Source organism: Panthera uncia (assembly GCF_023721935.1).
Source record: "Panthera uncia isolate 11264 chromosome B3 unlocalized genomic scaffold, Puncia_PCG_1.0 HiC_scaffold_1, whole genome shotgun sequence".
Taxonomy (NCBI): domain Eukaryota; kingdom Metazoa; phylum Chordata; class Mammalia; order Carnivora; family Felidae; genus Panthera; species Panthera uncia.
The window spans coordinates 105,065,207-105,081,838 of NW_026057582.1; the positions used below are offsets into that span (position 1 = coordinate 105,065,207).

Below are 16,632 nucleotides of genomic sequence, written 5' to 3' on the forward strand. Positions count from 1 at the left end.
TCATTCCGTTAGAGATATATTTAAAATAATGTGGCTGTAAAAGTATAATAGAGAAATATTACCTAATTGAAATAACCAAATTCTTTTTTCAAATAACTCTCGAGAAATCTAGTTTCCATATAAAATTTACTGAATTACCAGTTCAAATATACCACACATAATGGAATTATCTGCTAAATTTTGAACCAAGAAGGATTCTGACTTACTTCTCAATTGGAAGGACATGAGGTCCAGAGATAGAATAACGATACAGAAAAGTCAGAAACTTCCTGAATGCGTCAAAAAAAGGCCAGTGAGAAAGAAGACAGATGCATTTATTAGTGTGAATTGTTTTGGAACTATCAGATTTCCCATCTGCTGATGATGCTAAACCCAAGAGAAGTCTCTGTTTTTCTGTGAGATTTTCCTCAGAGTATGGTTCATAAAACTGAATAGCAGCACCATAGACCTGGAAAACAAGAAATATATTTAATAAATACACCTTATATCATTTATTCGAATCATATCATTAAATATTTAATGGAGGAGCCATTACGAGCTAGGCCATTAAAAGCCTTTTCGATGCCCATGAGCCAGGCAAGGTGCCAGGTAGCAGGAACACAGTGGTGAACAAACATCTCTCTTGGTTTCTCGGAGTATGTTTAAAAAAAATAATAATAATAATAAAACAGAAAACACTACACAGTGCTACTCTCACATCTCATTATTGAAAAAAAAGATGTTTCAATTAAATCGAGTTTGTTTTCTGAAGAGCAAAAGCAATTGAATCAATATTCTCTATAACAAAATGACTGAAAATATTTAGTAGACAATGGGACAGAATTCTAGACAAGGAAATATATATTCCAACTTCAGGCAATTCACTAAATTTCTCTGGACCTCAATTTCCCAATCTATAAAATGAGGATGTTAGACTAAATGATTTCCAAGGTCTTTTCCAACTATCATACTCTATGATTCTGAATAGCTTTGCATATATAATAATGTCTTTTGTATTACTCTCAAAGCATCTGGTTGACACAAAATGAAGCAATGAAAGACCATCATTTGACAATGAAAAAAAAAATCTTTTGCCATATTCACAAAAAAGCACTAGGGTGTATGGGACAGAATGAAATTTCTCTTTTCCTTTATCTCTGAATATAGTTATTTTAACCAAGTGGAAGAGGTATGTGTAATAGATTCAATTTAACCAGTTTTTTTTTTCCTACTGTTCCTTACATTATATAAAACTTAAGACCTGAAAATGTACAAGAGGGGCACTTGGGTGGCTCAGTCGGTTAAGCGTACAACTCTTGGTTTTGGCTCAGGTCACGATCTCTCAGTTTTCTGAGTCTGAGCCCCACATCAGGCTCTGTGCTGGCAGCATGGAGCCTGCTTGGGATTCTCTCTCTCTCTCTCTCTCTCTCTCTCTCTCTCTCTCTGCCCCTTCCCTACCCATGCTGTCTCTGTCTCTCTCAAAATAAATAAACTTAAAAAAAAAAAAGAAAATGTACAAGAAATTTGTCGACAGTTGTTAAAACACACAGTACCTTTTCAGCTGAGGCTCCAGTTAACACAAATGTAGAAAAAACAGGGAGAGGGTATTTGCTATTTGGTGGCCAACATTCAATAGTTGCACCCATTGGTAAACAAAATAGGGGAACAGATTCTGGGAGTGAGAAAGACTCATAATCTTCTTGAGGATATCTACAAATTAGACCTATAAAAACAATAATAAATATTAGGTCATCATCTCTTGAATTCAGGTACTCAAAATCTGAATGATGCTAAAATGTTTTATAACTACTTAACATTATATTACATACATGTTCATCAAATAGCTCTGAATGTTTCAGTAGAACACATCCAGATTTTTATCTTCAAACATTATAACTATTCATAATAACTAATTAATATTTATCAAGCTTCATCCATGAAGGCTAAGTAAGACAAACAAGAAAAGATTATCCTAAAGAAACATACAAAGGTACAAACAGAATCCTAAAACTTTAGTTTGTGGTCATACTACCTTGAAGCAAATGAAAAACTCGTTTTTTGACATTTTCAACACGGTTACCCATCTTCTTTTAAAATCAATCTTCCATTGAGTATCCAATAAATTTAAGGATGAGACAAAACAGAAAAAAAAAAAAAAAAACCCATGGGTTGTGGTGACAGTCCTGACACTAATACATTATAAGATTTCTTTTTCCTTAAATTTTACTAGCTTTCATAATACATGTATATATTAAGTATTCCATGAAAAATTATACTTACCAGCTTTGTAAGATATAGTGTTAGTCTTTGCCACTGACTTTTTATAACATAAGTACACTGCTGATCCCCACTGAATCAAAAAAAAAAAAAAAAAGGAAATATCATTTAACTTTAAAAGGTAGTAACTTAATAAAATGGACTCTTTGATATCTCCAGTACATATTGTCTAAGATGTAGTAACAGATTTCTGTTAGCTATTTTCAGTTGGTTATTTTATCATGATTTTACCAGAGTTTTTGCCTACTTTTCTTTCAGAAGTAATATTTCATGTTTTCTTCCCCACTGTAACAGCAATAACATAAGGAAAATTTGTTTAAAATAATTAAGTCATGACAATTTAGATTTTATTCCAACTCCAAACTTTGGGCAGAAATGATTAAGAAATATCTAGGGGCGCCTGGGTGGCTTAGTTGGTTGAGTGTCCGACTTTGGCTCAGGTCATGATCTCACAGTCTGTGAGTTCGAGCCCCGCGTCAGGCTCTGTGCTGACAACTCAGCACAGATTCTATGTCTCCCTCTCTCTCTGACCCTCCCCCGTTCATGCTCTGTTTCTGTCTCAAAAATAAATAAACATTAAAAAAAATTAAAAAAAAAAGAAATATCTACCCATGGGTATACCTTCCTTTAGATTCCACAGCCTCTTTCTATAGTTCTTTATACCAAAACTTAAGAGTTATAATTTCCTATATCTGTTTCCGTGTTTCCCATTCTCTCCTGAATTCATTCCCAATCAGGTTTTAATCGCACCATTCCTTAAAAGAACAATTTAACAACTTTAATGATGCCAAATTTAACAGTTGGTTCCTAGACTACATCTTCTCCAACCTCTCAGCACAGATCTGGACAGCACTAATGACTCCCAAAACATGTTCTCGCCTTTTGAGGCATCACATTCTCCTGGTGCCTTCCCACCAAACCTCTGGCTACTCCTCAGTCTCCTCCTCCCCTTTTCCCTGATCATTAAATGTGATCTCTTCTTTCCTTTTCTTTCTGTGAATGATCTCATACATTTAGTCCCATCGTTTTGTAGAACAGCTACTCCCAAAGGAGTCTCAAATTTCTAGTCCCAGCTGCAACAGAGATGGGGAAGACTGTGGATAAAGCAGACTTGGGGGTTGGGGGTGAAGAAAAGGAGTTCAGTTTTAGACATAAGTTTGAAACATGTATTAGACATCCAAGTGAAGAATCAAATGGAGCTAAAGTGAGGTCTGAAATGAAGATGTGGCTTGGGAGATTTGCTACTTGACATTAGATGATGACAGATACATGCACACAGACACTCCCTTACCTCCTCTGGGCTCAACTCCAAACAACACTTCATCAGAGAGCCCTTCCTTCATCACCTTATATGCAATAACAATCTTCCCTCTACCCTGTCCTGTCTTCCCTATCATCCCATCTTGCTTTCTTCTTCCTCCACAGCACTTACTACTACTTGGCATATTGTATATTGTCTTACTTATCAGTGCAAAGCCCAAAACGGGGCTCAATCCTATGACCCTGGGATTGTGATCTGACTCAAAATCAAGAGTTGAGCCGAATGAGGTTTAAACCTACTGAGCCACCCAGGGACCCCAGGATTTTATTTTTAAGTAATCTCTACACCCAACTTGGGGTTCAAACTCACCACCCTTAGATCAAGAGTCACATGCTCTACTGACTGAGCCGGCCAGGCACTCTATAAGTTAAACATTAAAAGCATTTCCAGAACAATGGTTCCTCTTTCTTTTTGCTGAACCTTGTGTGTGAAAAACTTCAGAAAACCCTCTTTTAGTTTTGATATCTGTGGTTCTTTTCCTCCAGAGTCCCATAACTTTTACTGTTATCTCCAAGTCCTTGTTTTTTATTTTTGAATATTCCTTTTGTTTTCTGCCATATTCAAGTGGTCATATTGTTCCCTTCTTATCATCACACAGGTTATCATTGAGGGTTTTTTGTTATCTTGAAAAACTGGTTTATTGGGAATTGGAGTTGGGACTTATCAATAGAAAGTCTTATTTATACATTTGTACACATCTCAGAAACTAAAAGCCTAGTTCGCCTACATTCATAATATCCACTTGACTTTTATACATCCATTCTTTTGATGCAAAAAATACTAAACCATTTATAAAAACAAAATGCCAACACGGTAATGAGGATAATTTAATGTCGTGAGCACAATTTAACATACTGGTCTGCTGGAGACACATGAAAAATATTTAGGAAAGCAAGAAAAATTTTTAGATGAAGAGTCAACATATTGCATCATTGTTCATAATAGATCCTCCCCACAAAAGGGAAACAATCCAAGTGTCTATCAGTAGGTGAATGATTAAAATAAACTGTGGTTCATTTATTAATGAAATGCTTTCCACTGGTTCAGATGAAGAAATAAAAGCTGTATCAACTTTACTAATTTTCAAAAACATATTAATGAGTTAAAAAAAGCAAATCACAGAAGAATATATTTAGTATATCACCGTTTATGTGAAATGTAAAAGTACACAAAGTAATAATATATATTTATAGATGTATAGTAGAAAGTTTTAAAATACATGTGAATGAAATGCACTAGCTTCAGGCTAGTTGTTAACTCTGGAGGACAGAAAAGGATGGAAGATGAGGCTTTGGCTAAACCTGTAAATTTTTTTTTTTTTTTTTTTTTTTTTTTTTTTTTTTACAAATTAAAACATTTGAAGCAAATATGTTAAATTGTTTACATTTGTTAAATATAGGGGATGAGCACAGGGTGTTATAGTAGTCTCTTTTTAAAATTCCTTTTTAATGGCTATTTATTTTTGAAAGAGAGATAGAGCACGTCAGGTGGTGGGGGGTGCGGTGGGCAGAGAATCCCAAGCAGGCTCTGTGCTAACAGCAGCAAGCCCGACGCAGGGCTCGAACTCATAAAGTGTAAGATCATGACCTGGGCTGAAGTCAGACACTAAACTGACTGAGGCACCCAGGCACCCTATTATAGTAGTCTCTTAATAACTAGAAACATATCGTAAAGTTGGGGCACCTGGGTGGCTCAGGTGGTTGGGTGACTGACTCTTGATTTCAGCTCAGGTCATGATCTCACAGTTCGTGAGACTGAGCATGGCATCAGGCTCTGTGCTGACAGCATGGAACCTGCTTAGCCTCCCTCTGCCCCTCCCCTCTGCTTGTACTTGCTCTCTCTCTATAAAAAATAAAGATAGTAATAATAAAATAAAATAAATGTTTAACTTATAAATTCAGTACCCATTTGTGGTACACACTTTCAGATGTCTTTTTTTTTTAGGAAATAGGTACATGATTTAATTACTTGCTTAGTTACTAACTCTACTTTTCTAAACAATCCTGATAAATTTTTTTTTAATGGACATTCTTTTTTTTTTTAATGTTTATTTACTTTTGAGAGAGAGAGAGTGAGCAGGGGAGGAGCAGAGAGAGAGGAGGACACAGGATTTGAAACAGGCTCTGTGCTGACAGCCTGATATGGGGCTTGAACTCACGAACTATGAGATCATGATCCGAGGTGAAGTTGGACGCTCAACTGACTGAACCATCCAGGCTCCCCTCAAATATGAACATTCTTAAATGGTTGTAAAACAAAAGCCATTTGGATAGAATATTTTAAAAAATACTCTCGATGAGTCAAAAAGTGAAGAGATGGTCACAAATTTGCCAGAAATTAGCTGTGTGAATCAAAGCATCCAGACTAGCAGTTTTAAACCACATGAGCAGTTTAAGATCTTTTCTGGCTCTAAAATATGCTTCCATTGTAAGTCAGTCAAAGTCTAAATCATTTAAGTCTTACAGTCCAAAACTTGAAAACAAATAGTTCTTGCAAAGTCTTTCCACAAGCTTAATGGGAGGGTGGGGAAGATTCTTTTTGAGGCCAAAGCTATAAGCCTGGTACAAAATATCAGGTAGGAATTTGAGGAAAGATTCACCACACATCTCACGTCCATTACCTTGGTCTTTTGTTTTTTTCCCTGGTTTAGAAACCTGATAGATGACTTTTGTTCAAGCTACCTAACCTTCAAAAAAGAGTCAGCTACGTAACTATTGCTGGGTATTATCAACACATCAATAATTTAATCCCTACCACTTCCTAATTCTTTACATATACATTAGACAGATATGAACATAAGTCTTCTATATTGGATGTTTATTTAAAATTTTCTGAGTTAGAAGTCACTGTACATCTGCTTCAAAGAACAAAATTTGCTTTTACTACCTTGCAGTCGATGGAAACAAAGATTGGTAACAAAAATAAACACAACCCACTACTTAAAAAAAAGACATCAACTGCTAAGATCAGGCAAGTTTCCCTATACTCAGGACTGATACATGTATGGATAAGAAAATAAACATTTAAGGGATTTTACTCCGGTAATATTTCTTAAAAATTTTAGGAGGAGCTTAAGTACTGGGCAAAAATAAAATTTAAAAAGCTCTTCTTTGGGGTGCCTGGGTGGTTCAGTCGATTAAGCGTCTGATTCTTGATTTCAGCTCAGGTCATGATCTTGGCTCAGGTCATGATCTCATGATTCATGAGATGGAGCCCTGTGTCAGGCTCTGTGCTGAGGGTGCAGAGCCAGCTTGGGATTTTCTTGCTCTCTCTGCCTGCCTCTCTCCCTCTCTCTCTCAAAATAAACATTTAAAAAATTAAATTAAATTTAAAAAGCTCTTCCTTGCTGAATGTCAATTGTATCTCAATTGAAAAAAGGAAACAAAAGCTTTTCCCCAGACATTAAGTACACATAAAAGGGACTGATGAAGCAGAGTTAACCAAATTTATAGCTAATATTTATATAGCACTCTCTGTGTACCAGACAGTATCCTAAGTTAGTTAAAAATATTAATTCATTTAATCTTCACAAAAATAAAGTACAACTTTATCCCTATATCGTGGACGAGGAAACTGAGGCACAAAGAATCAAGGAACCTGTCTAATCACATATCTGGATTTCAAATCCACTAGCTTAGGTGGAGTCCATTTCTGTTCACACTGTGTTACATTCCTCTTCCTTCTTTTAGTAGAGAATAAATGCTGACAACATTGGGACCAATGTTTCAGGATAAGAAAACATAGAAAATTCCTATCTCTGGGTTCAGTTTCAATGCAGTAAGTCTACCTTGAGCACCCTGATTAACTAATAAAACCTAGAAATGGTTCTGATGACATTATCAATTTACTTTGTGTCAAAACCCAACAAATCCACAAAATAAATGGAAAATTCACCAATGGGAAAATGGCAAGTTACCTGTGAGCCTGCATAATCTTGCTAAAATTCCAAACCAAATCTGAAATGATATTAAGCAGGACATTGTGTCATAAAAGCTTAAAAACCCTTCTTACGGGGTGCCTGGGTGGCTCAGTCAATTGAGCATCAGACTTTGGCTCAGGTCATGATCTCACATTTCATGGGTTCGAGCCCTGTGCTGACATGGAACCTGCCTGGCATTTTCTCTCTCTCCCTCTTTCTCTGCCCTTTCCCTGCTCATGCTTTCTCTCTCTCCCTCAAAATAAATAAATAAGCTTTAAAAATTAAAAAAAAAAAACTCTTCTTGACATCACTATCAACACCACATACGGCTTGTAAAACTGTTTGCTACCATGATCTTTTTTTTCCATCATAATCTCTCCAACTATCACATGTTATCACCAAATCAAAATAATATGGAAGGATGGCACAAAAGGATAGGGCATTTTGTGTGTGAATGGCTGTTGACAAAAAAAAAAGAAATGGTCATCTAATTAGGGGTAACACTGCTGCAGACTATTCTTTTTCGATACAATTTGGATCATGTCAATATCTATTTTTTGAATTACCTATTTAAAAATTTTAAACAGATACTGATACTACTTAAAGTTGCAGGTTTTTCTTAAAGAAAATTTTCTTAAAGAATTGAAAGATACAGATAATACACATTTAGTGCTTTCACACATCCCATGTGTGCTGGGACACAGTTGTAAATTCATTTAATCATCACAATAACTTAGATGCTATTATCACCCTCATTTTACCATTGTGAAATCGATGCATAGAGAGACAAAGTTACTTGCCCAAAGTCACAGAGCCAGTGTCAGAATTAGGATTCACAGCCAGACACTCTGGCTCCAGTCTGTGCTCTGAACCACTTGGCTATATTGACCTTAACCACTACAACACCAATCTATTTTACTGTCTTACTGAGGGAGTTAAAAATATTTTTCAGGGTCTCAAAATCTGTACTATATCCAGTCACAGATCAATACACCCCAGTTCTTCCTCTTCTAGCTTTATCTAAACCTTCAGTGTTTCTCATGTTGCTAGCTTAACAGAAAAGAGAATAATAATTAAAAAAAATCAACTTCCCATAATAAAAACTTAATAAGTATGTATACAATCTTAAATATTGGAGGACCTGAGTGGCTCAGTAGGTTAAATGTCTGACTCTTGATTTTGGCTCAGGTCATGATCTCACTGTTCATGAGATTGAGCCCCGCGTTGGGCTCTATGCTGACACTGAGGAGACTGCTTGGGATTCTCTCTTTTCTTTTCTCCCTCTCTCTCTCTATCCCTACCCGGCTCACATGCACTCACTCTCTCTCACTCAAAATAAATAAATAAACATTTAAAAAATATCTTAAATCTCAGCAAAGTATTCACTTACATAGTTATAACAGGACAATGTACATATCTGTTTTGGGATAATTAAGAAATTAAGTTTGAAAATTTGTGATTAAAAATCCAATTATTTACAAAGTTATATTTAAAAAACCCAACTTTCATATTTTGTTGGTAGGATTATAATTGGTTAAGCCTTTCTGGATAAAAATCTTAAAAGTAAAGCTTTGATCTACAAATTTCAGGACATATCATAAGGGAATAATTTAACAATGCCGTATAGTGTTTAAGAGTTTGGTTCTAGAGTTCTATAGTTTGGGTCCAAATCTTGGTTCACCTGCTTACTGAAGGTATGAATGACCTTGGGCAAACAACCTTTTTAACTCTCAAATTTCCTCTCTCTGTAAAATGTGGGTGGGAAACACTACCCAGGGGGTTGTGAATTAACTGAATTAATGGATATGAAATACTCAGAATAGTGAATAGCACATAAGAGCTCAATAAATGTAAATTATTCTATGGAAAATTTAGTTGTGATTATGTTCATAACAGCTTTGCTTATAATATAAATAAATTGAATCTAAATGTCTTACAATAGAAGATGGAATAAATACATTGTGGCAAAATCCATTTAATGCAGTAATATTATGCCATTCAATGCAGTTATATATTAAAATATGCTCAACCTCCACAGTAACGAAAGGAATGCAAATTAAAATTAGAATGATTTCTTGCTTTATTAGTCAATAATTAAAAAGCGATTGATAACAACCATTTTTTTAAAGTAGGCTCCATGCCTAACATGGGGCTTGAACTCATGACCCTGAGACCAAGAGTCACATGTTCTAACTGAGCCAGCCAAGCACCCCAAGGGAAAGGGAATTCTCTTTTTTTTTTTTTTTATGTTTGTTTATTTTTGTGAGAGAAAGAGACAGAGTGTGAGTGGGGGGAGGGGAGAGAGAGAGACACACACAGAATCTGAAGCAGGCTCCAGGCTCTGAGCTGTCAGCACAGAGCCCAATGCGGGGCTCGAACCCATGAACCGTGAGATCATGACCTGAGCCAAAGTCAGACGCTTAACTGACTAAGCCACCCAGGTACCTCAGGAAAGGGAATTCTTAATGAAAGTGCCACAACCCTTTCAGAGCAATGTGTCAACACTTTTCAAAATGTACAGCATACCCAGGGACCCATCAATTCCACTTATAATTATTTATTCTTCCAGAGACACTCCAATAAATACACAAAGAAAAAGGTACAGGCTTGATCAAAGCAGCATCACTAATAATGGGAAGAACTGGAAATAACTTGTAATCATTACTTTTTATTCTTATTTTCTGGAATAGTATATAATTATTATAAGAATTAAATAGTTCTATTAACTCATGAAGGTGGATAGTGGAAAAAAGCTTCTATCAGAATATATAGAAAGTTCCAATTTTTGAAAAATAAAGGATGAATTCATTCACATTATGTATATTGCACACATATCTGAAAGGACAAAAGGCCTGAAAGGACACAAGGCAAATCAGTAATTGGTAATCCTGGAAAGGGATTACAAAAGATGAAAGTAAGAACAAGAACTTTCACTTCATAGGCCTACAATTTGCTCCCCCCTCAATGTTTTGGGGGGTGGCACACGTTTCTTTTCAAAATTTAAAACAGCAATAAAACAACAAAGACAATTACAGATCATGCATAGCCTTAAGGCTACTGAAAGGACTTTGACTAAGAGTGAGATGGGAAGCCATTAAGGGTTGTAAGCAGAGGAGTGAATAGGATCCAATTTATGTTTTACAAGGATCGCTCTTGCTGCTACATGATGAATAGGCTGTAGGAAGAAGTAGAAGCCTTGATCAGTTAGACCAGGGATCTGGCACACAATGGCTTGCATTTGACCCAAGGCCTGTTTTTGTACACCTGAGCTAAGACTAGTTTTTAATTTTTAGGGGTTTAAAAAAAAGAATATGTGACAGAGACTGTATATGACCCACAAAACTTATTATTTAGCCCTTTATATGAAAACTTGCCTGTCTCCTAAATTAGAATACTATTGCAACCATCCTGTTAAAAGGGGATTATGGCTTGGACCAGAGTTGTAGCAATGGAGAGGCTGAGTATTGGTCAAGTTCAAGATATGTTCCGAAATTGGAGTCAACAGAATTTACAGAAGAACTGGATGAAAAGTAGAAGAGAAAGGTTAAGGATTACTTCAAGGTTTCTAGCCTGAGTAACTAGAAGAGTACAATTTTCACTGCATCATATAGAGATTAGGGCAAAGGGAAGGAGTTAGCAAAGGCAGAAGTGGAATGATGGGTAAGGTAGGAGGAAAGAGCTACAGAGTACTCAGGAAGAGAATCCATCTTACCTTCCTGCCACTGTTTCAAGAAAGAAGTGATCAGCTATGTCAAAACCTACTGAAAAATTACAAATTAAAACCACTGAATTCAACAGCAAGAGCAATATTGGTGGAATGGTAGAGACAAAAGCCTAAGCTAGAGAGAGTCAAAGTGAGGAAGGGGAAAGAATATAGTCACATCTTTTGAGATGTTTTACTGTAAAGGAGAACAATGAAATGAGGCAATAGACAGAGGCAAACATACGAGTCAAGAAGTTTTGTAAAGATGGGAAATATTGCAGTAGGCTTTGCGTGCTGGAGTAAATAATGCAATAGAGAAAGACCAATGATTCCTAAAAAGTAGAAACATTGCTGAAGCCATGTCCTCAAATACGTAAGTATGTGGGATCTAGCGCACAACTGAAGGGGTTAACCTTGGCTAGTGTATTACTTTTCCAGTAAGGGGAAAAATATTCTTTAAATTGGAAGAAAAAAAAAAAAAGCCAAATTGCTTTTTGCACAGTTCCTTTTCAAAGTACAACTATTTTCCCAAAAAGGAAAGATCCACTATCTTTAAAAACATATTTTTTAATTCAGTTATTATGCTCTGCTGTTTTTCAAAGATTTTAAATCATGTTCTTTTCATCAGTGGCTAATTTTACCAGTACAAAACAAGTCACTTACCATACTGTTATTGAGATTCTTGTCGACTTTGCAAAATGTGTGTGGTGGGCTTTCTCCTTTACTGGGTACGATAATACATATGTCTGTGACAGCCAACGTATTCTGAGTCATGTTTTCAGAGGCTCTTCGGTAAGTGATATAAATTTTTTGTGATGAGGTACTGCCACTAATATTTGCAGGGCGTCCATACGGAGTACTCTGAATAATTTCACACCCTTGTTTCAATCTTTCTTTCCAGTCGTATAAAACCCTAAAACAAAAATACATAAATAACTACACAAATGCAAAACATCTGCAAATAGGATAGGTAATATTTTCAGGTATCATCAACTGATCCTTAAACGTAGCAGATATTCCAATCTTACAGCAAGTCTGAATTGAACCATCCCGTGTAAAACTAAAGAGTAATGGTTTCCCTGCCCAAAATTAAAATAATGTAAGGAAAAGTCAGAATACCTCTTAGGTTTGTTGGCATAAACCACAGAAAGGCAAGGATTAAGTGCAGATGCACCTGCTGTGGCACTCCATTTAACAGATGTGTTTATTTTGGTCTCTAAAACCAAGCATCTTTTTTAGAAAAAGCAACTTGGTTTTAGCCAAAGTTATAGTTTTACAAAAGGCTCCTTGCCAGACAGTATAGAACCTGCTTACACACTTTTACTTCCAACGCTTCCCTCAGGTTTAAGAGACAGTTTTAGGTTTTCAAAAGAGAAAATAACCTCAAATCCACCTTTAATCGAAAGGATGGGTGAAAGACATAGGCTTTTTTTCCTTCTTCTTTTTCTTTATTGTGGTAAAATGGTAGGATTTTATTAAAGGGCAGGCCAGGCATCTGTTCCTTAAGTCTTCTAAAAAGTACTTGGGGATACAAGGAAAATGTCATACTGGAGTAACATCAGTCTATTCCCTCAGAGAATTCACTGATTTGTACTTGGCATGAGCCAATGAAAATTTAAAGCTCTACTACACTAAGTGTGTTTCTGCATTTGCTATAAAAACTGTTGTAACAGGCAATATCCTCAACATCAGTCAGTATTTCCTTTTATAAAATCCCATAATTCAAATAAAATTAAGTGCCAAAAACTGGTCAAATTATTTCACTGTAATATAATTTTTAATTTCCTTTTATGTTATGACCATCTGCAAACTTAAAGAAATTTTTCTCTGAACATTCTATTTTGAAAATTTGGAGTTAGATTTGATAGTTAAAATTATAGCAACTATGTTTATCCTAATGTTAGCTTAAATGCTTATTCTTCCCTCTCTCCCTTTTGATCTTGCTTTTCTGTTTTGTTTTCTTTAATCTTTAAAAAAAAAAAAAGGTACTATAACAGAGAGAAATTAAACACACTTCAATTCAAATTTCTACTACTGGCTACTAGCTGTATTCTCTTGGGCAGATATTTAACCTCTCTGAGCCTTGCACTAATCAGAGAGGCTACAACATTGAAAAATCTAACTCACATGGGCACCTGGGGGGCTCAGTGGGTTAAGCATCTATCTTTAGCACAGATCATGATCTCACTGCTCGTGGGTTCAAGCCCCACATGGGGCTCTGTGCTGACAGCTCAGAGCCTGGAGCCTGCTTCAGATACCATGTCTCCCTCTCTCTCTGCCCCTCCCCTAATCTCTTTCTCTCTCTCTCGCAAAAATAAATAAACATTAAAAATAATCTAACTCACAGGATCTTGACAGAACTGGAAAACAGCTGCTCAACTGAAAATAAGAAATCTAAATATAACACAAACCACCACCAACAAACTACCATCACTTCAAATTTTTTAAAGATATGGAATATATATTTGATAACGATTTTCTCTAATCAGGTATTGTGTTGTTAAATCCAGTACTTGCATTACTACTTTTGATTTTTAAATTGTTAGGAACTTTTCTTGTCTAACTAAACTAAGCTTTTCAAAGGCTGTTAAAAAATGATGCTCTATCCTCCCCAATGATAACAAGTTAGGATAGTTGTAAGGGTGGTTAATTTGGGGTGTCTGGGTGGCTCAGTGGGTTAAGTGTTTGACTCTTGGTTTCAGATCAGGTCATGATCTCATGGTTCATGAGACTGAGTCCCAAGTTGGGCTCTGCTCTGGGTATGGAGCCTGATTAGGATTCTCTCTCCCTCTCTCTCTGCCCCTCCCCCCTTCTCAAAATAAATTTTTAAAAATTAAAAAAAAAAAAGGATGGTTAATTTACATTCCAGTTTAAGTTCTTCACTATTGGAGAATCCTTCATGTGCTTGGAAAAGTCCTCACCTCTAAACTAGGAAACTTCAACACCTTAAGGAGAATCTGCAACATTCCCTTCATTTTATTCACAAGTTAGAATTGTGATGATGATCAGTGATCATAGGAGCAAATTACCTAATCTTTTGAAAAGAAGATCTAACAGCTGGCTTACTTTCCCAAGCCATTTACTAAATATATAAGCTTTAGAAGAAGCAATATAGTAGCTGTTCTGAAACCAACTTAAAATTACTATAATTCATTCATGAATTAATAGAACCAAAATTATTATTTTTTTTTTAGGTAGGCTTCATGCCCAGCATGGAGTCCAACATGGAGCTTGAACCATGACCCCGAGATCATGACCTGAGCTGAGATCAAGAGTCAGCCACTTAACTCACTGAGCCACTCAGGCGCCCAAAAATTGATTTTTAGTATAACTTTTTGATATCAAACATTAAGTGACAGAATTTTTAAAGTGGAAGAAATTTCAGGAGCTCTTCCAATTCCAATTCATTCTATCTCCCCTTAGGCATTAGTAAACATGACTATCCCCTTTCAGACTTAATATAATAGGAGATGAAACTTTTATAGCCCCTACTGGTAACATCAGTAGGGATGTTGATATCTTCTCTGTTTTTATTTTTTGAAGTTTATTTATTTACTTTGAGAGAAAGAGAGAAAGCACAGGCGGGGGAGGGGCAGAGAGAGAAAATCCCAAGTAGGCTCCCCAATCTCGGCGCAGAGCCTGATGTAGGGCTCGAACCCACAAACCATGAGATCACGACCTGGGCCAAAGTCAGATGCTTAACTGACTTAGCCACCCAGGCACCCACTTCCCAATTTTAACTCAAAGATTGTAAGTTAAACTCATGCCTTTTTTGCAACTGAGTAATGAAAACAATAAAGCTAATCTTCATTCCTTATAAACTTTTCATCTATTTTGAAGACATTATTAGAGCTACCTGTAGCTTTCCTTTGGCCTTTTTCTTTCAGTTTTTCAGTGGGCATCTTATTTTTCTACCTTTAAAGTGTTGTTCCTCTTTTGTCCCATGTGTATATGGATATATCTATATCTATGTCTTATGTAGATACCTTTACACTTATATATTCTCCTTTTGTATATATAATACATATTATATAATGTATATAATGTCAAATTCTGCAAATATTTGGGTTCCTTTTAAAAAATGTAAACTACATATACATGTAAAAGAGAAATATATAAATGTAAATATATATGTGTGTGTGTGTGTGTGTGTATGTATATATATATGCACACACACAAATACTCATCTTTTAAAAAGAGCCCCAATCTTTGCAAAAACTGATGAGCTGGTCCTAAAATTCATATGGAAATTCAAGGGACCCAGAATGGCCAAAACAATCTTTAAAAAGAACAAAGCTGGTAGATTCACACTTCCAATGTAAAAACTTAATACAACGCTACAGTATTGAAAACTGCGTACTGGCACAAAGACAGACATGTTGACAAATAAAATAGAAGTTGCAAGTCCAGAAATAAACCCATATGTCTATGACCTACTAATTTTTGAAAATGGGGAAAGAATGATCTCCTCAACGGATGGTGCTAGGACAACTGGATATCCATAAGCAAAATATTGAGGCTGGATCCCTTCCTTGACCATATACAAAAATTAAGTCAAAACAGATCAAAGATCGAAATATAAAGGCTGAATGTATAAAACCCTTAGACAAAAACTTAGGTGTAAATCCTCATGACTTGGGATTAGTAAAAGCTTTCTTAGAGAGGATGCCAAAACACAAGCAACCGAAGAAAAAATAGACAAATCAGACTTGATCGAAATTAAAAACTTTTCAGCTTCGAAGGATACCATAAAGAAAGTGTAGAGACAACCCACAGAATGGGAGAAAATATTTGTAAATTATATATTTGGTAAGTGACTTGCATTTAGAATACATAAAGGACTCTCAAAGCTCAACAATAAAAAGATAAGCCAGTTAAAAAATGGGTAAAGGATTCTAAATAGACATTTCTCAAAAGATTTAGAGATGGCCAGTAAATGCACGAAAAGATGCTCAACATTAGCCATCAAGTGAATGCAAATCAAGACCACAATGAGATACCATTAGGAAAGCCACAATCAAAACAATGATACAAAATGCTGGCTAGGATGTGGACAAACTGGAACCTTCATACACTGCCAGTGGGAATGCAAAGTCATGCAGCTTTTTGGGAAGACAGTCTGGCAGTTCCTCAAAAGATTAAACAGAGTTATTAAATGACCCAGCAATTGCACTCCTAAGTATATATATATATAAGAGAAATGAATGAAAACATATGACCATATAAAAATTTATATATGAATATTTCCAGCAGCATTATTCATAATAACCAAAAAGTGGGAACAATCCACATGTCCATCGAACTGATGAATAAATTGTGAAAACAAACAATTTATGGTGCATCCATAAATGGAATATTAGTCAGCCATGTAAAGGAATGAAGTACTGACACATACTACAACACGAATAAACCTGGAAAACATAATGCTAAGTG

The 16,632-nt window shown here is 35.7% G+C and overlaps 1 protein-coding gene across 9 annotated transcripts in view; it reads right to left on the reverse strand.

Annotated features, from left to right (window-relative positions):
- The window catches only part of DENND4A (DENN domain containing 4A), a 133,888-nt gene that overhangs the window by 78,799 nt on the left and 38,457 nt on the right, over positions 1-16,632 (reverse strand). For all 9 annotated transcript variants that reach the window (XM_049613770.1, XM_049613774.1, XM_049613771.1 and 6 more), the window contains exons 4-7: positions 11,863-12,112; positions 2,260-2,329; positions 1,533-1,702; positions 207-448 (exon numbers count right to left, since the gene is read on the reverse strand). In XM_049613770.1, coding sequence (XP_049469727.1) covers positions 207-448; positions 1,533-1,702; positions 2,260-2,329; positions 11,863-12,112 — 732 coding nt within the window. The remainder of the gene's footprint in view (positions 1-206; positions 449-1,532; positions 1,703-2,259; positions 2,330-11,862; positions 12,113-16,632) is intronic.